Here is a 24411-nt window from a genome sequence, read left to right on the forward strand (position 1 = left end):
TCTGACCTCTGATTAAGAGATATAGAGATATGTTTAGATTTGTGAAACTCAAGAAGCTAACAGAAGACTTACCAATGATGTTTTGGGGAATTAAATATGGGGGCTAAATTTCATTTAAATATCTTTCAGAATGGGATGGAATAGAAAGTTCTTTTTTTTATTAGATATATGCAATTAACAATGAATTTTAAAAAGGAGAAGAAAATATATTGTATTAGATTATGATGGGGGTGAAATTTGAAACAATGTTTAAGGATGTACCTGACTGATAATCTGTTCACAATGATTTTTTTTATTCTGTTTATAAAAAATAAAAAAAAATTCAAAAAAAAAGTTTAGTCAATCTGTAAAGATGGAGTGAACACTGTCTTTTAAAAAAATCCCAGCATTTTAAATAATATTTTGATATGACTAGAAAAAATTGTGGATTACATTTGAACAATTGAAAAACAATAATTTTACTAATAATCCTTTATTGGAGTCTATTAAAGTCTAATATTAATAATATTGTTTAAGTCCAATGTTAATATTCTAAATTTTGCAAGCTTTGTCAGAACTGTATGTAACAATATCAACCAGAAATAAGCTAAGCCTGGAACAGTTTTTAAGAAGTTTGAATAGCCAACTAAATAATGGGTAACTTTTTTCACCGTCATCTTTTCTTTGATTTTATTTATGAGTCACTATCATGGATTGAGGAGTTACATTTACACATTTCAAAGATGTATTTGTCATTTTGTTAAACAGCCAAATATATGAAAAAGGCACACACATATTTGACAAATAAAATGTTCACAGGAACTCATGAATATGTTCTATTTTAATCCACATGATACCGTCTTTGAAAAGGTCAGATCTGTCTGAAATCAATGGTGCATTTAGAATGAAGAGCTCTTACTAAGAGCACAGTTTTCCGAAAACTGACTAGCTACTCTGAGTGATTTCATGGTGCAGATGCCCAACACTTTGGAAACTTGTGTCTTTTTTTGTTGAGAACCTTTCTGGCTGTGGTATGAGGTATAAACATGTCAAAAATGAATCAGTAAATACACAAGCAGATAAAGAAATAAAATGTTTAGGAAATGAGGGGACATTTCAAATGAATAGGGCTTGATGATGATGTATTTCAACAACTTAACATTCATTGGATTGCCACTTTCCAAAAGAGCGTGGGAGTCAGGATAGGACTTGAATTGATTTTGTAAACATATCAGTTGGGTACATTTAATGCTGGAACACTGTTTAACATACAAACAGTAGAGTGGGAGTTAATTTTCAGTTGTTCTCTTTTCTCCTATCATGGAACTGTATTTCCAAAAACTCACAAAATGCTTGCAGCAATTGCTAATCCAACAATGAACGATTATGGGAACTGCAGCTAAATCATTTAGAAAGCACAACATAACACGCAAGATCAGAATAGGCATAACACTCATACAATCTTCTCTTATATTCCAAGCACATTGTGATTAAGAGCTCCCACAGTTACTTTTCAACAAGTTTTACTAAGGGTTTTCCCACCCTGATTACTGATAGGTGCTTCATGAAATCAGTATGGAATAATGTAAACATCATAAAATTATTCTTTACCGATCTTATATTAATTAGGAAACTGAGCAGTTCATATGCAAGTTCAATAAAATTCTACAGTTAGCCAAGGCTATAGAATCTAGCATCTAAAGTTTCTAGAATCTAGTATAATATCGGATAATCAAGAAATATAAGAAATCAAGAAATATAAACAACATATCCATGGTCAGGGTATTCTATATATTTTGAAAATATGGCACTTGGTGGGAAAATATACACAAGCAATAGCTATGCAAAGGACAAATCCATTCTTTGGGAAAGATCAATAAAAAGTTTATCCTTTTCTAAATTTATCTTTAATTGCAAGAAAAAGCAAATGGGTTGTTTGCATCTTCTTTGCTGGTTGTTGTTTGCAACATCAGATACTTAAAAATGTAATAGTGTGGAAGAGAACTATCAGAATCATGATACTGAATATGGAGTGGTAGAGGAAGAAGAATTAGAAAAAAATTATACAGAGAATCCTTTGTAATGTTCTCATGGCCTTTCTTTACATTTTGAGTTTTTGCTGAATTCAGTTGGTTTCTTTGTTTAATCAGAACTTAGGAAGGTTATAGCATAAACTTTTCCTACAGTATTTATTTATATGATATTGAGAGCATAAATAGAACTTGACAATCTTCCTTGGGATTGCCACTCAGTATGGGGAAATTACTTTACATATTATCATAATCTCACACCACCACAAACCTCCATGTCAGTTTCTTAAACGGTCTACAGTCCAAGTGGCAGATTGTGTAGAAAAAAGTAGCTTTTCTGCTTTAACTGGAAAACAATCTAAGCTTAGTATTAGGTAAAATAATAATATATTTATAATGCATCAAATGTTCATGGTAGAAAAAAAAACCCATAGTACTGTAGTGCGTTGAAAAAATGTATCTGTTGTCAGTTCCTGTCATATCAAATATCAGAATTAAGTTGGATAGGAAAGGAGGAATAAATTGGTAGTGTTTTGTCTGAAATATACTATTAATATTATAGACCTAGAGCCATGATGGCGAACCTGTGACATGTGGAGCCATATCGGTGGGCACGCAAGCATTATCCTAGCTCAGCTGATTTTCGGGCCTTCTGGGCCTACCGGAAGTTGGGAAACAGGCTGTTTCTGGCCTCTGGAGGGCCTCCGGGGTGGGTGGGTGGGGAACCCATTTTCACTCTCCCCAGAAAACCTCTTGAGCCTGGGGAGAGCGAAAAATGGGTCTCCCGGGCCCACCATGCCATCACATTCCAAAAGCGGGGGGGGGAAGTGTGAGGAGGGCATGCGTGCATGCAGGGACACATGCATGCGTGACCCCCCCTATGCTCCCCCCACTTTTGGCACACGACGGCATGTCCACACAGTGCTTTTGCGTATGCACAGAAGCTTTTGCGCATGCGCAGAAGCATCCAGGTGGGTGAGCAGAGCCTCCCGCTGCCGCCACTATCGGTTCGCCTGATGCGGTGCGAACCGGTAGTACCCCACCACTGACCAGAATATAAATTGACAACAAACAGCACTCTTTACTAGCACTGAGGATGTTACTTAGTTAGGGTAATGAAACATTTGCAAGAAAACAAGCAAGCTCAGAGAGTACCAAGGACCCCTCAAAAAGACACTTGCTAGTTGAGACTAAGACTACCACAGATCTATACAAAATAATAAAATTCAGACGCATTAACCTGACAACTAAATAAGTATTTTCAAAGGATGGCATTTCAAGTTGTAATATATGAACTGGGAAAGCTCAACCATCAGAAAGACTGAATTAAAAACTAAGGCCTTGAATTGTGCTACTGGAAAGAATTTTTGAGAATACCAAACAGCTAAAAAATCGGGAGTATTGTAGACCCTTTTGAATTAACAAAGTTTATAAACTTTATATAAGTATATTTATATAAGCCTCTATATAACCAACCTATCCTCTTCAGACTTTCTCAAAAGCTTATGCCTGTTAATGTGTTTGAAAAGCTATTACTAGGCTCAACTTGAGTCTGCCACCATACACTAATATGCTTCTCCTCCTACAATATCTTGAATGACAAGAAGAATAAATAATTCATACAATTTGAAGTAAAATTAGTCTGCTCAAGCATTAATAATGCACCCAACATTTAAATATTTTGTATGCACAATGATAAAAGACACTGAACAACACAATGACAGGAGACATTGGAAAGGAGCCCAACTCATTTTATTTTTTTTGTCCTGAAGGTAATAAAAAAAGAAGCCGACCAAAGACAAGTGGCTAGAAAGTATCCTGGAACATACAAGCATGGACTTACAAGAACGCAATGAAGCTATTATGGACAGGCAAACCTCACAAAGCATTTCCATTGGTTAACAAAGAGTCAGAAGTGACTCAACAATATTAGTCATCTGATATTGCCAGGTAAATCTAAATATATACTCACAAAACTGATTAATTTGTGATAAAGAGTCTTGCTAAGATTTGGAAAGTTTTATTATTTATTATTTATGATAACTGGAGACACCAAATACATCCTGCACATTGTATACTATTTCTTCCAATACTTGAGCTTGGCTGTTGTATAATTAAAGTGACACTCATGCTTTGAAACAACAAAGCAACAGATATTTCAACAGAAAAGAGAAATGCTGTTAGCATTAGAAAGTTTTTGTAGAAAATAGACAATGAATAAAGAATAAAAATGGAGAACAAGATGCCACTTTTTATCCAGTTATTCCTGGTTATTGGCTAAGCAAGAAAGTTCTACACGAAGAACTTGGAACATAGATATAGAATAATAGGGTTGGAAGGGTTTTGGAGATCTTCTAGTCCAAGCCCCTGCCCATGGCAGAAGATCCTATCCCATTCTGGATTTTCTTTGGGCTTGATGGGATGGATATAGATGATCAGAGAAAGAATGACAAAAAAGAATAATAGAGTTAGAAGAGACATCTGAGAACCTCCACTCCAACCCCCCACCCAATTAGGAGATGCTATACCATTTCAGACAAATGCTCTTCAATCTTTTCTTAAAAATCTCCAGTAATGGCGCAGACACAACTTCAAGCCAAGTTATTCCAGTGCTTAATTATTCTAACCGTCAGGAAATTTCTCCTTAGTTCTAGCTTGCTTCTCTCCTTGATTAATTTCCATCCATTGCTTCTTGTCCTGCCGTCAGGTGCTTTAGAGAATAGGTTCTTTGTTTCCATTTCAGTGTAATTATTCTTACTAAAAGTATTGGCTTGGTTTTCATTACAAAACTATTTTAATACATGAAAGATCTAGGAGTTCACAAGGAAATATTCAAGGGGGAAAAAAATCCCCAAAGAATATCCTGGAGAATATTCATCTAAATTGTAGACAATCAAGTAAAAAATCCAGTGGCAGCAGTAGTGTCTGGCAGTATTTATAAAAATAGCATGTTCTTTCACTAGCTTTTTTTTATAAAAATCTGAGTTGAATGCTCTAACACTTTTACCTAAAGACATTACAGCTTTTTTCTTTTCCTTTCCTTTCCTTTCCTTTCCTTTCCTTTCCTTTCCTTTCCTTTCCTTTCCTTTCCTTTCCTTTCCTTGCAATGCCATTAAACACTAACCAGCTTAACATATAGCAACATTTAAAAACCAAAGAAACAATAATCTACTTTTCATGCCAATCACTTTTATGTACAGATGGGAATTAAATGATTTTTGTTAATACTGAAATAGGTACTAGATTGATACTTGTGAATTTTTAATGAGTTTTTACAAAATGACAGTATTGCTGGTGGACTATTTACAACATCCCAAGTGATTAAAATAATTTAATTTGAAATTTATCCTTTACCAAACCATGCATTTCACTTTTAAGTATGCACTTGAATTTAATTTCTGAAGGTTTATTTCAGGACATGGTTTAGTTCAGCACCCTTAAGAGATAAACTGTAGTTCATAAAATTGTTTGTTTTTCTATTCATAAGCAAGAAAAGATTCCCCAAAGAAATCATTAAGAATTCTGCTCCATGAGAATGAAATCATAATGTTCTTAAAACCCATTAGGATGATTCTGGGTGCCTTTATTTTTTGCTGAAGAAAACAAAAACAAAAACAGCAAAGCATCCTACAATCTCAGGTTTGCCACTGAAGTTAGCTATTCACTTAATAACTATTATCTAAAGCTCTTTTCCTTTTATCCCTGGAGATAGTGGAGAGGATAAGAGTCCTGCAAGGAGATACACTTACCACGCACTCAATTATTTTCTGAATCATTTAAGTTGCTTCAGTGATTTCACATTCTGGCAGCATCTTTACACACAGTAAGTGTTATTCAGTCCAATAGGACTGACTTCCGGTAAAATAATACAAAATCATATAACAAAGAAATATTATGGAATCGACAGTGGCATGTCCCTAAATTCTGGAAGGTTTGAGAAAGGGAAAAAAGTGAGTCTCTTTGGTATTTGTTAACAGGAGACGATAAAAAGACCGTAAAAATCTATCTATGTCACGTCTGCTAATAAAACTTGAAAAGGTATGGTGATAGCATATTCTTTATTGCACTTTCTCTCCATTCACTCAAAAGTATTTGGCATCTCCTTCAACAAAACTGTCACACACACACACACACACCCTGCCCAGCAGCCACCAAGAGATAACCTTTCCTGTCACTTCATTTCCTTGTTCAGAGAGCCCTGCTTATTGATACCTATCTGTCATGACATAGCTGTGGCCTATTTGTTTATATGGGAAAGCTTCTGCATAACTGCAGTAGGCTAAAAGTCTATTTTTATTATTAACTGACAATCAGACTCTGAATACATAAAGGACACATCCCTGTTTGCACATATGAATCAAACCGAAGGAAACTGATACATACTAGGCTAACGGTATACAAATTCCAAAGGTGGCGCTTATTTGTGATTAGCTAATTTTTGAACACGAGATAGCTAAGACTTAAATTGTATTGGTTATATTTATATTCATATAATTTATATTTATATTATATTCATATTATATATCCCTTCAAAAAGACCTTGACTTTGTGTCGGAATGGTCAAAAACTTGGTAACTCCAAATCTCAACCAGCAAATGCTCTGTGTTACACATTGGAAAAAAGAATCTGAACACTAAATACAAGCTTGATGGACAGATGACCCCCACCCCGTTAAAGACCTTGGAGTTTTCATATCAAATGATCTAAGTGCCAAAGCTCACTACAACTACATCGCAAAAAAGGCTTCAAGAGTTGTAAACTTAATAATAATAATAATAATAATAATAATAATAATAATAATAATAATAATAATAACAACAACAACAACAACAGAGTTTGAAGGGACCTTGGAGGTCTTCTAGTCCAACTCCTGCCCAGGCAGGAAACCCTACACCATTTCAGACAAATGGTTATCCAACATTTTCTTAAAAATTTCCAGTGTGGGAGCATTTACAACTTCTGCAGGCAAGTTGTTCCACTGATTAATTGTTCTAACTGTCAGGAAATTTCTCCTTAGTTCTAAGTTGCATCTTTCCTTGATTAGTTTCCACCCATTGCTTCTTGTTCTACCCTCAGGTGCTTTGGAAAATAGTTTGACTCCCTCTTCTTTGTGGCAACCCCTGAGATATTGGAACACTGCTATTATGTCTCCCTTAGTCCTTCTTTTCATTAAACTAGGCATACCGAGTTCTTGCAACCGTTCTTCATATGTTTTAGCCTCCAGTCCCCTAATCAATTTTGTTGCTCTTCTCTGCACTTTTTCTAGAGTCTCAACATCTTTTTTATATCGTGGCGACCAAAACTGGATGCAATATTCCAAATGTGGCCTTACCAAGGTACTATAAAGTGGTATTAACACTTCACGTGATCTTGATTCTATCCCTCTGTTTATGCAGCCCAGAACTGTGTTGGCTTTTTTAGCAGCTGCTGCACACTGCTGGCTCATATCTAAATGGTTGTCCACTAGGACTCCAAGATCCCTCTCACAGTTACTACGTAGCTTCTTCTCCAGAAACAATACACTACTAACCAGAGCATATTAAACATTTGCTAGACCAATTCTTGAATACAGCTCACCTGTCTGGAACCCATACCTCATTTTGGACATTAATACAATTGAGCATGTCCAGAAATATTTTACAAGAAGAGTTCTCCATTCCTCTGATTACAACAAAATACCTTATGCCACCAGACTTGAAATCCTGGGTTCAGAAAATTTAGAACTCCGCCGCCTTCGACATGACTTGAGTTTAACTCATAGAATCATCTGTTACAACGTCCTTCCTGTCGAAGACTACTTCAGCTTCAATCACAACAATACACGAGCACACAATAGATTTAAGCTTAATGTGAACTGCTCCAATCTTGATTGCAGAAAATATGACTTCAGTAACAGACTTGTTAATGCCTGGAATGCACTACCAGACTCTGTTGTCTCTTCCCAAAATCCCCAAAGCTTTAACCAAAAACTATCTACTATTGACCTCACCCCATTCCTAAGAGGTCTGTAAGGGGCGTGCATAAGAGCACCAACGTGCCTACCGTTCCTGTTCTAATGTTCCCTTTGATTGTATCCAAATTCATATAGTTATTACATACTTATGATTATATTTATGCTTATAAAAAATAAAAAAATAGTTATTTCATGCTTATGCTTATATATAGTGTTGTGACAAATAAAAAAATAAAATGAAAAAATAAAATATTCATCTACAGAGAAAGGAAGTGTAATATAAAAACATAATATAACTGCCCCCTACTAGAAACGAGGCTAGACTCCTCTATAATGGAAGTTTTTAAAGACCAAACTTCAGCTCAACTGTTTCCTAACTCTAATATCTAGAACAGGGGTCTCCAACCTTGGCAACTTTAAGACTTGTGGACTTCAACTCCCAGAATTCCTCAGTCAGCAGAAGTCCACAAGTCTTAAAGTTGCCAAGGTTGGAGATCCCTGATCTAGAATACTTTAAGAAATGAGGGAATTTATACCTGCAAACAATGTATTCTTGTACTGGCAGCTGTGGCTACGATCTGTTTCATTTTATTCTGAAACATGTACAGTGGAAGGAGAGTGGGGGTGTAATTTTACAAATTGGTAGGGTATCAGGCAGAATCACTAAGCAACTTGTGCGTGTGTAGAAAATGATAACTATAAAACATGGAAAAGCTTAAAAGACAACCATACTGGGAAATATAAGATTATTTTATGTCAAATCTGTGCCCACTGTTAACAAAAAGTTGAAAAAATTTATTTTGAAAAAAATTATTGACTAAAATTAGCTAATATATATAGAGAAAAATGTTTAAATGATGGTAAACTTGTTACACATGATTATAGGTAGAAAAAATTGTATTTGAGTCATCCATATATAATACTAATAGGAAGAGAGGTATGAGAGGTTGTGTAAAAGGACAGATCTTTCCAAAAAGAATGTGAACTGGATATTAAAAAAGTGGGTAATGACTTCGACTTAGGTGTGTTCGGGAGAGGGGTAAAGAGGGCAAATCTTGAAACATGCATTGTGACTTCATGAAAAGATGAACTTGTATCATGATGTTATAATGCACTCTGAAGATCATAAGCCTTCAGAAAGCACTGAATAATAGTGTGTGAAACAATGAATAACCACTGACATTTATCTAGCCATACTGTTTGCTTTTTCATGTGGCATTACCTGCAAGTTATTTCACCAATAAAGACCAGTTGTGAAAACCCACACTCTATGAACTAAAGTACCATTTGATCGATCCTAGGATTTAAATATGCAATGGAGTTTGGGGCCAGTCAAAAGAAAAAGCATGCAAACTTCAGATTTATTCTCAACATTCAATTTCTTAGAAGGCTCTGCTTAGTCTGATATCAAATATTTGAGGATGGGATGACTAAAAGCTCCAGTCTCATATCAATCTCACTATAAACACGTTAGGCATAACATAAATAGATCTGTTATTCTGAGATCATAATTGTCAGGGGCAAGATAAGGCCAAAGTATAGATGTAAAGACTTTTTTTTTGTAATACGCTATATTTTACAGTGATTTGCTCAGTTAAAACCCTAATTTATTTTCCGTAATGTTTAGGAAACTGGTGTAGGAACCAAGGGCTGCCTCTCTTTAGTTTTTGGTTTTATTTTTATTCCAGGGCCTTGACTCTGCTCAAGCGATTCCTCATGCATCCTGTAGCTGCAGAGCTCCCAGGCAGCCATCTTGTCTTCTTTCCTCTTGCTGCCCAGTGTTGCTGTTTGATTGGCAGTTAGATCATCCTGATGATGAGGGAGGGCCAAGAAGGGAGGGGGAGGAAGGAGCACCAGTATCTTTCCATAGGCACCATGCTTAATGTTCTCAGGAAATGTGAAATGATACTCTCGCCTGGGTTCTCAAATAATTATTTTGATAAATACGATGTACTGTAGTATTGTGCTAAGCACTACTGAAAATGAGTTCTGGAATGCCCAACAAGTATAATCATAGGATATACTTTCCCTGCCTCTTCAAATGATGTTTAATATTTAGGCATATCAAGTTTTAGTACACTACACACAGCTCTTATTTTACTTTCTGAAGATGGCATTTACATTTTCAAGAGAAAAGTGAATGCATCATAGTACAGCTTTAGTATAAATAACATCCAACACGAACAACCTTACTTGTTTAAGTTTCTTTAGATCTTCATCAAGTTCCAGATTGTCTAGAATAACTGCAACAAACAAGCTCAGCAGAATCTACAAAAGTAATAAAAAAGAACTGATTACTTAATATTTTTAAATAAATTAATATACTTTTAGTGAAGTAAATATGAAGAAAAAGTCCAAAATAGAGGAGAGATACAGTTGTAGTCTATTTGGATTTCGGAGAGGGATTTTATTGATTTGCGTATGTATAAAGAAACATGTAGAATAAACAGTACATAAATACATGCATATATGTTGCTCATAGTTCAATCCTCATTCAGCCACTGCTCCAGCTAAAAACCTAATGAAAAGCTGTTCCAAGATTTGATCAAAGAATTGTGCCTTGAGTGCAAAATACACTGCAGTTTAGGGTGATTGTTTCCCATTTCTATGGCTGGGAACGACAGGCATAGAAGGAAGATTTTTACTGAATGTCAAAAACAAGTCTAGAGCATTATCACAAAAGAACAGTTAAACCTCAGCTTATTATTTAACTTCACCATCCCCTTTTGAGTTTTAATAATAGACTTCACTCCTAACACAGTTTTTGCTTTTCAAATGTAACTTCTATCTTAGCCTCTGCTGTGAAAACTATTCATTTCTCTCAGCCCTCTATAGAATCTTTTTCCAAGTGCATACAATTAGCACTTTTGAACTTTACCCGCCTTCTCGTTCTGAGTTCTTTAAGTTATCATTTGCTGCAATGTTTTCCTGCTGTTTTCTTGCTTATGTCTCTCACTATTTCCTAGAGCTTTTTTTTGTCATGGTTACTGAAGTTTTACAGGACTCCTAAATAACTATTAATCATGACAGGTGCAGCCTCAGGTTCTAGGGCTTTTGTTAAAAGGATAATAACATTGTCCAGCCATCCTGTTGCAAGTTCTGTCTCTTTCATATGTACTTGAGATGTCACAGGTAAAGATTCCCCTCACATATATCTGCTAGTCGTTCCTGACTCTAGGGGACTCTGTTTCAAAGTCGAAGAGCCAGTGCTGTCTGAAGATGTCTCCGTGGTCATGTGGCCGGCATGACTAAACGCCAAAGGCACACGGAACGCTGTTACCTTCCCACCAAAGGTGGTCCCTATTTTTCTACTTGCATTTTTTACATGCTTTCGAACTGGTAGGTTGGCAGAAGCTGGGACAAGTAACGGGAGCTGACCGTGTTATGCGGCACTAGGGATTCGAACCACTGAACTGCTGACCTTTTGATCGTCAAGCTCAGCGTCTTAGCCACTGAGCCACTTAGCCATGTAAATGGGTTGGAGCTTGCATTAAGGTAGTTTTCAGCATTTGTTCCCTCTGATCCCCTGGCCAACAACCTCTGAATAGTGGTATTATTAAAGTATGCACAGACATTAATGTATGAATTTGAACATTCTGGGGTAACAGTGGTGGGATTCTGCCGGTTCTAGGCAGTTCGGCCGAATCGTTTGTTAAATTGCCGGTTTGCCCCGCCCCTTGCCCCTCCCTTCCCCACCATTACTTACCGGTGTCTGTCGGAGGCCGTGTGGTGCTTGGATTGGGCGGGCAGCGAGGCCACCGACCGAAGCCGGCCTCCATCCAAGCGTCTCTCTAGTCAGCGATTAAAGCGCCTCGCTGGCCACGTGCAGGCAGGCGTCGGTCGGTGGGCGCTTTAATCGCGTGGCGCTTGGATTGGGTGGGGAGCGGGGTGCATGGATCCGATCCGACAGAAGCCTGCCTGCATCCAAGCGTCTCTCTAGCCAGTGATTAAAGTGCCTCGCTGGTGGCCAGCAGCATCTCTCTAGCCAGCGATTAAAGCGCCTTGCTGGCCACCAGCAAAGTGCTTTAATCGCTGGCTAGAGAGACACTGCTGGCCACCAGTGAGGCACTTTAATCACTGGCTAGAGAGACGCTTGGATGCAGGCAGGCTTCGGTCGGTGGGCGCTTTAACCGCGTGGCGCTTGGATTGGGTGGGGAGCTGGATGCATGGATCCGATCCGACAGAAGCCTGCTTGCATCCAAGCATCTTTCTAGCCAGAGATTAAAGCGCCTTGCTGGCCACGTGGCCCTTCCTTTGTTCCTCCTCCTCCTCTTCTGCACCAATTGCGAGCAGAATTCCCGGGCTCACGTGATCCTTACTCGACTCAGGGGGGTGGGGTAGGTGGGGGGAGGCATCTCTCCGCACACCGTGGTAGCCCTGGCCTCCCTCCCTCCCTCCCTGTCACGTGGTTTTTTGCAGCGTTATCGGTTTCCAGAAAAACGTCACGGGGCGCGGGCCTGGCTCCTCCTGCGTCTTGCCCATTCGGAACTTCGTTTCAAAACCAAAGCCAACCAACCCAACCGCATGGGGGGGAGCGGGGGAGTCGCTGGGAGCCTGCAGAGGGAGGGGGCCGGTGAGTGATTTCCCCTCCACCGGGACTGTTGGGGAGGGGAGAGGGGATTTGGGAATGAGAGGCAGAGGGCGGGGCCTGGGAGTCTGTGGAGAGGGGCCTTTAAACCGGGAAGTGTTTTTATGGGGACGAGGGGCGCTGGCTGTGGGGCTTCTGTGAGAGGGGAAGAAGCCCTTCCCCCGCGTTTGCTTTGCCGGTTGTCACTTCAAAGGCGCTCAGCCTCCCTCATGCGGCTGGTGGCCTGCTAATCCTCCTTCCCCGGTCCACCTGCATCCAAGCGTCTCTCTAGCCAGCGATTAAAGCGCAGCCAGCGAGGAGCTTGGATCGGGTGGGCAGCGAAGCATGTTTCAATCGCCTCGGCCTGCTGCCCACCCAGCAGGACTGTCCTGCGGCCGCCTCCCACCCACGCAGCGCCAGCCTACCCTACCCCATCTGGAGAAACAGTGATGGAGAGAAAGAGGGGGGCAGAAAATGATGGAGAGAAAGAGAGATGAAGGATAGAAGGGGGAGAAAGATGAAGGAGAGAAAGAGGGAGGGAGAATGGATTTGTTCTGGTAATTGGTTTAACAAGCATGGCACTGAAAAAGTGACTTATGACCGTTTTTCACACTTACGAACATTGTAGCAAACTGTCATTAGGGCAAATAAGCTATGTTACATGACCACCTGACCTCGTCCACCCGGTCACATGAAGCACTGCAGTTGTGACATGAGCGACATGGTTATTAAAAATGCTGCAACAGGCATAAATGATGACCGGTCGTAAGTGTGAGGACTAGTCAAAAGTGTGAGAACCTGTCAGAAATCACTTTTTTCAGTCCTCTGGATTGTCCCTATGTGCATAGGGACTACCGAGAGAGCTGAAAAAAGTGATTTCTGATAGGTTCTGACACTTTTGAACAGACCTCGCATTTATGACCATCTTCACATTTATGCCTGTTGCAGCATTCTTAACCGTGCCACTCATTTCACAACTGCTTCTCTTCACTACGGTTACAAGATAGGGTGCAAAATGTAAAATGTGAGGACAGTCGTAAGTACGAGGACTGGTCAAGAGTGCAAGGACAGGTCAAAAATAACTTTTTCAGCTCTCTGAGTAGTCCCTTGCACATAGGGACTACCCAGAGGGCTAAAAAAAGTGATTTTTGACAGGTTCTCGCACTTTTGACCAGTCCTCACACTTATGACCGGTCATCATTTATGCCTGTTTGCAGCATTTTGTACATAGGGACTACTCAGAGGGCTGAAAAAGTTATTTTTGACCTGTCCTCACACTTTTGACCGGTCCTCACACCTACGACTGTTACATTTTACATTTTGCACCCTATCTTGTAACCATGGTGAAGAGAAGCAGTTGTGAAATGAGTGGGCATTAATGTGAGGATGGTCATAAGTGCGAGGACCGGTCAAAAGTGCGAGGACTGGTCAGAAATGACTTTTTTTAGCCCTCTGAATAGTTTCTATGCCCATAGCCATGGCCATCCGGTCACATGACCAGCTAGCCACACCCACCCAGTCACACGACCAGCCAGCCACTCTTACCTGGTCACATGACCAGCCAGCCATGCCCACCCGGTCACATGACCAGCTAGCCACACCCCAAAATAAGCCATTCCCACAGAACTGGTTGTTAAAAAAATTGAATCCCACCACTGGATAACATGTATGTTGGAAAGGAATGCAGGAAAATCTGTACTCCTTAGAAGGATATGGGTCTCAAGGATAGAAGAGAATATAAACTAATAAATTCAATTTCTGCCTAGATCACAGATAACTTATACATTAGGCCAAAAGCGAATAATCCTTCCCTTAATGAATTGGATAGTTGCTTGAATAGAAGCCGTTGTTGTAATTGCCAAATTTGCACCAGATAACACCATCAGTCCTTAGGTTTCATCTTATTTAATGAGATTGTTTTCACATATGTTCCAATGGATTGGACACTTCCTTTCATATAAAAAGCACCTGTTCCACATCCCAGAAGTGTAAAACAATGAAGATCTGCTAAAATTGCATCCGTTCATTGTGTTCTATCTATATATGAAATTAATTGTTGGTTTGCTCTTTCATTAGTATGCCATACCATGACATTTTTCATGTGCTTATTCGGACATCATAAAATAGGGAAGCACTGTACTAACTTCTAATTATCAGCTGTTGCCCCAAGTCTTTTATTATCTTTCTGTTTAATTACAGCTATGGGAAGATTGCAATGCAATGAAACTATAGAAAACTTTGCTTAATAAATATATGTTTTTGCTTCATTTTGATCCCTGTTTTGCTGTGATTCAGGATGTTAATAAATACTCTATTAGATTAAAGAGGAAGCATGATTTTGTTTAAAAAGACCTTGCATTTTTTGTAAACACAGATCACCACAAGTTACAGATCTGAACTCCAGATTCTTTTCAAGAATTAAATAGTTGCCTTTATTGACAAGTGAAAATCCATGAGTTAAAAAGGTAAGTTGTCTCTGCCAAACAATTCTGCACAGATATTTGCCTAAATGGGTATCCATTCCTGGGATCTAAGTAGCAGTCTTTATTCAAAGTGACAGTAATAAATTAAAACAATCCTACTGAATAGTATTCAAATAAAACATTCATATAAAATTAAAAAAGATGACCAGACCCTAACTCAATGACTGAGTATCTCTAAGCAGGCAATGAAGAAGGATTCTGGCCATGCCCAAAAGTTGTAGGAAGGTAACACAAGGTAAAGCTAAATCTTGGGAAATACTGGCTTTCAATCTGTGATTGGTATAATATTTAAAAAAAAATAGAGAAAAGCAAGTATCAATTAAAAGGAAGTTCCTCTTGTTCCTGGCAGCTCTCTCCCTGACAATTTTTCTTCTGTAAAAGTAAACTTAAAATGCCCAGAAGCAATTGAATGGGAGAACCGATCAGTAGAGGAATAAAGAAAAGAGCGATTCTTCCTTTGAATTGTTTCTGCCCTGCAAATCCATCTACTTAGCATGTAACCTAGTGATAGAACACATATTTGGTGTCCTTGGAAGTCTGCTGACAATGTTACACTAGATGAGCTAGTTTTGCACTGATGAGCCAGCATGAAATACGTTTCAAAAATTGATTTATGCTTATGGTGCATGCAACTTACCAGGGTAGCAAAAAGATGATATAAAATAAAGTAAATAGCAACGACTGGTGCCCACATGTGACCCACAGCATTGAGAGTCTGATCCATGACATCCACCCATCCCTCCTGTGTCAGAATTTGAAACATTGACATGAAGGCCTAAATCAAAACAAAAACAAACAAGCTGGTTAATAACAAGTATTTGTACACTGCTCTGAAGGTATTATTGGTAGAAACTGCATGCTTCTGTTTATTAGCAGGAGTTCCTCCCAATATCTTCCAAAACAGCATATCTTTACCATGTTTTTTAATCCAAACCACATCACAGCAATAAACCTTTGTAAAATCCAAGGAGCACCACTGAATTTCAGAAGTACAGTTGTAAAAGCACAGTTTAGTGCCATTCCTAAAGGTATCTATAGCTAGCAGACTATGTTGTGACCCAGGCCCAAGTAGGTAGTAATAAATGTAGTCCACGGAAAAACAAACTTTATTCAAACAGCTGGGAATTACTTCATTCCCAGCGTCGTTCAACTCAAAGTAAAACAAATGCCTCCCAACACAAATTCCTCAGTTATCTCACAAACCTCAGTCCAATTAGACAAACTGCCAAAGGCCCTTCCTGGCAAACATCCAGAAGCCACAAAAACAAAGACGTAGACGAAGCAGAAGACACAGCTACAACGTTGTTTTCCGGCAAAGCTGAAACGCCGGTGTTGGTCTGTTTTAAGCCTTATGGGAGGGACCAATAATCTCTTGGCCCTACTCCCGAGTTGTCCTCTCTGTTTGAGCTGCTCTTGCCTTCTGGCAGCTCTTCTCATGCATGCATTAGGAACAGGCTCTTCCTGTTCCTCTGCCTCACTACTATCAGGCTCTGGAGGCTCTGGAGTCCACACCTCACTTCCTGATGGCCCTGGCGTCACCTCAGTCTCATCGCTGTCTGACTCCGTTGCCAGCTCCGGAGGCTGCTGACGGACCACAACAGACTATATTTCACCAGCGGGTTCCATGTATTGTTCCTCAGATAGGGAAAAAAGTTCTCCACTTTCTATTCAGATTCAGAAGCCAGATTTATAGCTTCTAGTATGTCACAGATACCACATCCAGATGATCATAAAACCTCCATTCAGATGATAAATACTAAGTCTGAACTTAACTCTGTATCTGCATTTTTGAGTGCAGATCATAATATGATTCACAGTCAAACTAACATTCAATAGTCTAAACTCTTCTACAGATCTGAATATCTTACATAGTAAAACACAGAAAAGAAGACAAATATCGTTTACATTATTTCTTGGCAGTAACTATCTGGTTCACTTATTAAATGGAGCTGCATTTATTTTTGAACTTTTTTTAAAAAAAAAGTATCATCTTTTTGTCTAAGAAAATCAAAACCACCATTTATAATATGATTCATTCTAACAGTGTTCCAAGATGTTTCCTGTAAGTGACAACCTCTGCATTGGAAAAACATTAGTTTTAAGATAATACGGCTGTATACAGTGATTTTAACTTTAGAAAGTAGCAATCTTTCTTTCAGAGCAAGATATTTTTAGTTGAAAGATATACTTCCCACCAGTTATGCTAAAAGGAATCAGAAATGTAGCTATCTTGCTGTCAGAACAACTAACAGCTGTGAAAATGAGACCTGGAGATTTATGCAAATAGACGGTTTTTTAAAATTAAATTGTGTGTGTACAGTAAATATGTGTGAAGAACCCTTCAGATTCATTCTAATTGTTTTAAAGTTTAGTTAATGCTACCCATCATGGCGGTTCAGCAGCAACTTTTTTACTTTTAGCTGCAATATATGACTTGTCAAATATCAGATCATGGAAAAGCTAGAACAGAACTTATTTCATGTCCTGGTATCTTCAGACTTCTTTGCTCAGTCTTTGGATTATTGTCTGAAGAATGGGGTCAAAAAAGTCAGGATGGTGGCCACAGCTATGTTATCAAATAAGTTGTTTCTTATAATGCATGCACAAAAGGGGACTTTGATTATATGGTTGTGACTGCCACCTTAATTTTTTGACATTCACAGTTGATCACATTGAATAGATTGAGAAAACATTAATATACAGGAAAGAAAAACAAGGGGGAGAACAGAAAGAATACATTCCCATCATATTAAACATTACACTGGTCTACAAGGAAAAAATAGCTTAATTTTACCATAATTGTGTCACTAATAGAGGAAAATTATGTCCTGTGTATTAATTGCCTCCAATTTCCTAGATACAGCTTCAGGTCAAAACTGCATCAAAATAATTCAAAATTACAAGGGGGGAGGGATGTGCGATTATCCTCCATAACGTTTCTGCAAAATGTGACATAGCAGTGAGAATGGTGCCACACGAATTACTATAAATTTCTCTTTCTATTGATACCAATAACATAACTTTCCATTCATTTATTGGTTTTTCATATAACATTTTCATGTTTTTTGCATGAAAAACTGACAAGCTCTAACATCAGATTAAACAACAAAGTTCCATCTTTATTCAGTATCCAAACTGCACTTTTCGGCTTTTCTCTTCTGAACTGCAGTAGGATCATCCCTTGGGGAGATTCCAGCAGTAATCGGCAAGCATGGATGGCCTCCATTTCACTTATTATCTTTTTTCCATGCCTGTGATATCCTGGTGGAATTTCTCCCCATGCTCATCACTCACTGCCTCACAGTTCAAAGGGAAATAGTCTAAATGTGATTGTAAGAAGTGAATTTTCAGTGACATGTTTGCACCAAGTGCTTTATAGGATGTAAACAAATTTTCCACCTGTTTTTCATAGTCATCTGTCTTGCTGTTCTCAAAGCGAAGATAAATTTATACACTTCCATGTGGTACAATTTTCATTGTTCTACCGTACTTTGTCAAGAAGTTACGAAGCATCATGATTATTAAACTCCTCCCTCCTTTGTAGGCAAATATATTTACCTGTGTATAAATCTTTATTGTGAAATATCTTGAAAAGTTTACCAAACCAGCACGTTTATCACCTGTTTCCTAATTCATCTAATCAAAATATGTAAAATTAACGTACTTTATCTCGAAGGTCGATAATTGCCCAAAATTTGTAGACCAGTCTAGTCAGTCTCATTTTTTTGAATCTAAAGCTCTAGCAGAAGTTTCAATCTTGGATCCTGCATTTTTTATAACATTTTATAATTTTCATGAATTTTTTGATCTTGATCTCTGTGGGCTATTTTTATATTTGGTATATATTTCACACCTTTATTTCATATTTTAATATTTTAAGATTAAAGGAAGGATATTAAAAATGGCTCTTTTAAAATATATTACTTCCATTTTCTAAAAAAAATGCCTCTGGAAAAAAATATCTCATTTTTTTAGACTCCCCCACCCAAGGGAAGGCTTCAAATTTTTGAGTGTGATATTAATCAGAATATTAATCTCTATCTCCTGAAGTAACTATGCCTCATAAAAAAATTCTTCCCTAACACAAAAAGCACAATGCACAAAAATACTAAGTTTTTAAGACAGTTTAAAAATGCAAGGCATGTTCCACATTTTTAGTTCAACCATAATTTCAACAATTAAAAAACAAGGAAAAAGGAAAAGAAGAAATACTACCCATTACAAAATTGGAACTTAAAAGCCCCCATTCACCTGAAAACAAAATATAAGAGACCTTGCAATCTGAGAAAAATGGGCTAGAGAATGCTGTAGATGGTAGCCATGGCAACCATAAGCTTCTATTTATGTTGTGTTTGTCAAGATACCATGTGAAAGCATGGAATTTAGAGGCATTAGGAATAAAAGTGGTCTGCCTTTTCTCTTTTTATCCTAAAAACATATAATGTTCCTACAGGGCTTGTACTTCAGCATCATTAATGGATGTGATAATCAATTCTTTCTGCTAAGCCTTTTGGCATCTAGAGCAAAAAATTCCATGTCAGAACATGCTGACCATTTTAAATTTGCTTTTACTTAGAGGGGAATGGTACTGTGCCCAGCTAAAATGCCTGTCTTCCTCTTCCCTTTCACTTAGGAACCCAAAACATTTGCCCATAATGAGTGTTTGGATATGCAGTCTTCGGCTGCCATTGGTTTGATATGTCAAGACCCACAGGAACTTGCATTATTTGATTCAATATGTCTACCCATTCCAGAAGATTCTAGGTGGCAATTTTCTATCTCTACATTCCTGTGTTTCTCAACCTGGGTAATTTTAAGATGTGTGTACTTCAAGTAGCTGAATTTCCCAGCCAGCCAAATTCTCCATGTTGGCTGGGAAATTCTGGGAGTTGAAGTTCATACATCTTAAAGTTGTCCAGGCTGAAAAACATTGCTATAATCTGTTAAACAAGGAGGATGTTACTCTGAGCCGGGCCCAGAACTAAACTCAAAGAAAAATCTGGAAAACCATTTTCAGTGTGAACCTGAGTTCTATTCTCACATTTATGAAACACAAATCAGCAGGATTCCTCTTTTTCATTCACCTAGAATCTAGCTCTATATTTCTTTTAAAATACATACATTTCTCTGTCACTTTAACTGTACAGATAACAAAATGAATGGTTTGGGGGTTTTTTAAAATTAAAATAAGTGGCTGCATTAAAAACCAATGATAAAAGAATTCCCAGGAGCTTTTTTGAAAAGTAGGGAAAGACAGAAGACATAGTGATACAGTATTGGCATTAGAATAACGTGCTAGTCTTAGTATCTTGCTGGTAAAAAATGCAAAGTTCTGCCACACCTCATTGTTATTATGTTAATTTTCTATTCATTAGATGGTTTAAATGTAATCCTCCTTATTCTGCAAAAGGGGAAAATATGAATGAGATTAAAAAACAAACCAAAACTATACTCCAGCACATTTGCTAATCTTCCGCTGAAATAGAAGTAAGGAAAGAAACTCCCATGTGACAATTTTCCAAGCTAAAAGAGACATTAAAAAGTAAGAGACTTAAGAGTAAGTAGGTGATTCTAATCAGTAGGAATTTGTGACCTACAATGTTAGCCTCAAATGTTAAATTATTTTACCTTTCATATATGTAACGTATGACAGGTCAATTGGGTTGCAAATAGATGTACAAGCTTATAAATTATGGACTTGCTTTGCAAGGAGAGAAGCTGTTATTCTTGCAATAGATTTTTCAATGCTCAACTAGGGGAAATAATATATGATTTTGTCTTTTGTAGTTTTTTTTAATTCACATTTTTTCAACATTTTTGTTTAGTTTTGTTCTGTTTCTGCTCAATGCTTTTCTTTTGGATTTTAGTTCTTAATCTTTTGAATAAAATAAAATAATTAAAAAAAAACTCAAATGTGATTTAAAAGTCTAAAGAATTTCCCAATCTATATATCAAGATTAGGGACAATTCTGCAATGGCAACATTGTATTCATGTGGTTTATATCTTTAGGGGAAAATGCTGTATTTTTAGTTAATTATTTTGAAATTTTAATTTGGAAGTTTCTTTGGTAAGACCTTTCTTTCTAATTATATTTAGCTAGTAATTTGACTTCTACATTAATTTTACTAAATAATAAATTTTAATAATATCAGTTGTATTTATGTGGTACCTTCTTATTGGTAAGACTTGTTTCCCAGGCTTCAATCATTTCCCTGCATGGCCAACAATCTTAGTAGCTGCAAAACTGAATGTATGTCCTTGTTCACTGCAATGTGAGGCTACCAATAAGTTCGGGTCTTCTTGTCTGACCGTTCACTAGTGTTCTTCATTTTGGTGGTTAGCTTCCCCCCCATCTGTCCTACATAATCACAGGGGCAATCCATGCAGGGGATCTGGTAGATTACATTAGGAGTATCTCCTACCTCCAAGAGATCTTTGCAATGCATGGTTTGTCCTTGTCTGGGTGGTATGTGATGCCCACTTGCAAATCTTGAAAGCTACGTTCTATTGCTTCTGAAATGTTTTTGATGCATGCAAGGGTGTGCCATAAAGTTGGTCTTTTACCTTGTTTCTTCCTTTCTCTCCTTTGTGTGCTGCTCAGGCATCTTGGAATAAATGCTTGTGGGGACCCATTCTGCCTGAGTTGTTCATGTAGGTACCTTCTCTCCAGTTGTTGTTTAGCTTGCTGGGTATTACAGTGGGTTTTCACCCTGCCATAATATATAGTGTTCTGACGCAGCTCTTTTTGTGTGACAGTGGAGGGTTACTGTCCAGTCCTTTTTTTTTTTATTTACATTTATATCCCGCCCTTCTCCGAAGACTCAGGGCGGCTTACAGTGTGTAAGGCAATAGTCTCATTCTATTTGTATATTTACAAAGTCAACTTATTGCCCCCCCAACAATCTGGGTCCTCATTTTACCTACCTTATAAAGGATGGAAGGCTGAGTCAACCTTGGGCCTGGTGGGATTCGAGCCTGCAGTAATTGCAGACTGCTGTGTTTTAATAACAGGCTATCTTACAGCCTGAGCTACCACGGCCCTTTACTGTCCACTGTTACTGTCAGGCAGAATGATCTTGCAACAAAATCTTTTCTCACAGAAGCCAAGGAACTGGCATTAATAAGATTACAGTATAAAGCCATTTCTAAACAGCCATAAATCTGATTGGTTGCAATGGAATTTTTAACTTACCCTTGGAAATGTGGTAAATCTGTCTAGTTCTTCCACGAAACAGAACATTTGCAAACTAATGGCTGACATTACAATTAACAGACTGGCAGTAAATACAACCAAACTCCCAAGCTTTTTTCCAGGTCCAAAAATCTTGTATACAAAATCTTCCAGGGCAGGAGAAATCTTGATAAGTCGAACAACTCTAAGTACCTGCAGAGAGAAAGGAAACATTTTTTTATTGATGTAGCCGTAGGTTGACAAATGAAACAAACCGGTTCTTTTTCTAGTAACACCTATGGCATATAACTTGAAAAAATACACAGTAGATGGAATGGTTAATACAGTGTAAGGGATGTGCAAAACATTCAAAAGAAGTCTGCTTGCTGTTTTTCACTTCACTGGAATTCTTGAGAGTGACTTTGAAAATTTTTTATGACACTTCCAAAGATTGTAGCCGCTTGAATGCTTGGGGAAGGGATACTCTGTTCACACTTATTAGGCTTTCCAAATCACCTAATTTAAACACTTTCCTAAGGCATGAGATATACACCCATTAAGTGTATTATTTTATATAATTTCAAGCTAATGGCCAAAGTTTCAGCATTTCCATATTCATAAAACTGAAATTTATGATAAATTTATAGTTCATTCCTCTCTCTTTCTTTGTGTCTAAATATGACACCTTGTAATCAATACAAACATGAAAGAAGGCACACCAAATTAAATAGCCAATAGTAACTTCCAGAAACAGACAGCAATTTCTACAAAAATCTAGGTCAGAGCTGTATGTTAAACTGAAATATTTCAAGGGTTATTGTTACAAGAGTTATGAGGAATCTTAGTTTTTCTGCAATTCCATCTTGATTCTTACTTGAAAACTAAAGAGTTTGCAGGGCGGGACAATTTAATGTTTTCATCTTAAATTCCCTCAGCCTTACTCAACATAACCAAAAAGAAAGAAAGAAAAGAAAAGTCTAACATTCAGAGGACATCAGATTGTCTATCCCTGAATGTCAGTCATACTGAAATCTCTTCTAATTTCCGTCTGTCTGTCTGTCTTTTATGACTGGGTCATTTACATTCCTAAATCCCAATCCCAACAGAGGAAGCTCTGTTGTTCCTCACTCTGAGAAAGTGAGGTACATAAGGGATAATCTACACCCTGAAAATAGTATCTCCATGTCACACTAAGCATCATGCCTCCTAAGGTAATTGACCTTTAATCAGTCACTCACTCCATCAATATATGTGTATATATTTTAATCAGAATAGATGAAACTAGCCAATTTTTATTTAAATGTTAAAAACAAGTTACTTGTTTCATGCTCTACTAGTGTTCTGCTAAATGTTTTGTTGTGGGTGCTTCCACCTTTATCTACATTACCTTAATTGACATTTAAGTATCCAATTAATCTTTCCAGAAACCAGTTTACAAGCTCATTTGTTTTCATCAAGAGAGAAACAGGACAGACTTCAAACAGTATTCTTTATAAGTCCATATTTTTATTTAAGCATGGTTTGAATTTTTTTGAAGATTAGAGACAGGAAACGGTAACCAATTCCAGATTTCTCCCTCTCCAACATATGATAAATATTTCTTATTCCATATATAAGATGGTATATGAGTGCATCAGAGTGTTTGTATATCTGAGAAAAGCTACACACTTATATTACCATCAGTAATGTGAGATGGTTGGTTTCTTCAATTTATACCACATTATATAGAAAAAAAGATTTTGTTTTGTTTTTATGGTGTGTGTGTATGAATATATGTATACAGACAGATAGACACACATACACACACACACTTTATTAGGAAGGATAATCCCAACATTATTCAAAACATTGACGTTGATCATTGTGAAGGAAAACAGTTGTTTCAACTACTTTATTTTGTGATTTTGGCTGCAATTCAGGTAGACCATAGTCAGAACTGGAACCTCCATTGCTAAATGATGTTGTCATTAAGTGAGCAAAACACATGGCCTTGCCTGATTTTACGACCTTTTTTGCCATGGCCATTAAGCAAATCACTGTGTTTGTTAAGTGGCTTCACCCACTGATTTTCCTTGTCAGGAGTCATCTGGAAAAATGGCAATCACGTGACCCAAGGACAAATCTTCCATTGAAAATAAATGTCAGTTGCCAAGCAACCAGACTGCAATCATATGACTGTGGAGCCCTGCAATGTTTGTTAAGCGTGAAGCCTGTTCATAAGTCACTT

The 24411-nt window shown here is 37.7% G+C and overlaps 1 protein-coding gene across 1 annotated transcript in view; it reads right to left on the reverse strand.

The window, feature by feature from the left end:
- Positions 1 to 24411, reverse strand: part of NALCN (sodium leak channel, non-selective) — a 463243-nt gene that overhangs the window by 57256 nt on the left and 381576 nt on the right. The window contains exons 14-16 of the mRNA XM_058184759.1: positions 22206 to 22397; positions 15650 to 15787; positions 10156 to 10230 (exon numbers count right to left, since the gene is read on the reverse strand). Of these exons, the coding sequence (XP_058040742.1) occupies positions 10156 to 10230; positions 15650 to 15787; positions 22206 to 22397 (405 nt within the window). The remainder of the gene's footprint in view (positions 1 to 10155; positions 10231 to 15649; positions 15788 to 22205; positions 22398 to 24411) is intronic.

This window comes from Ahaetulla prasina, chromosome 5, assembly GCF_028640845.1.
Source record: "Ahaetulla prasina isolate Xishuangbanna chromosome 5, ASM2864084v1, whole genome shotgun sequence".
Lineage (NCBI taxonomy): Eukaryota > Metazoa > Chordata > Lepidosauria > Squamata > Colubridae > Ahaetulla > Ahaetulla prasina.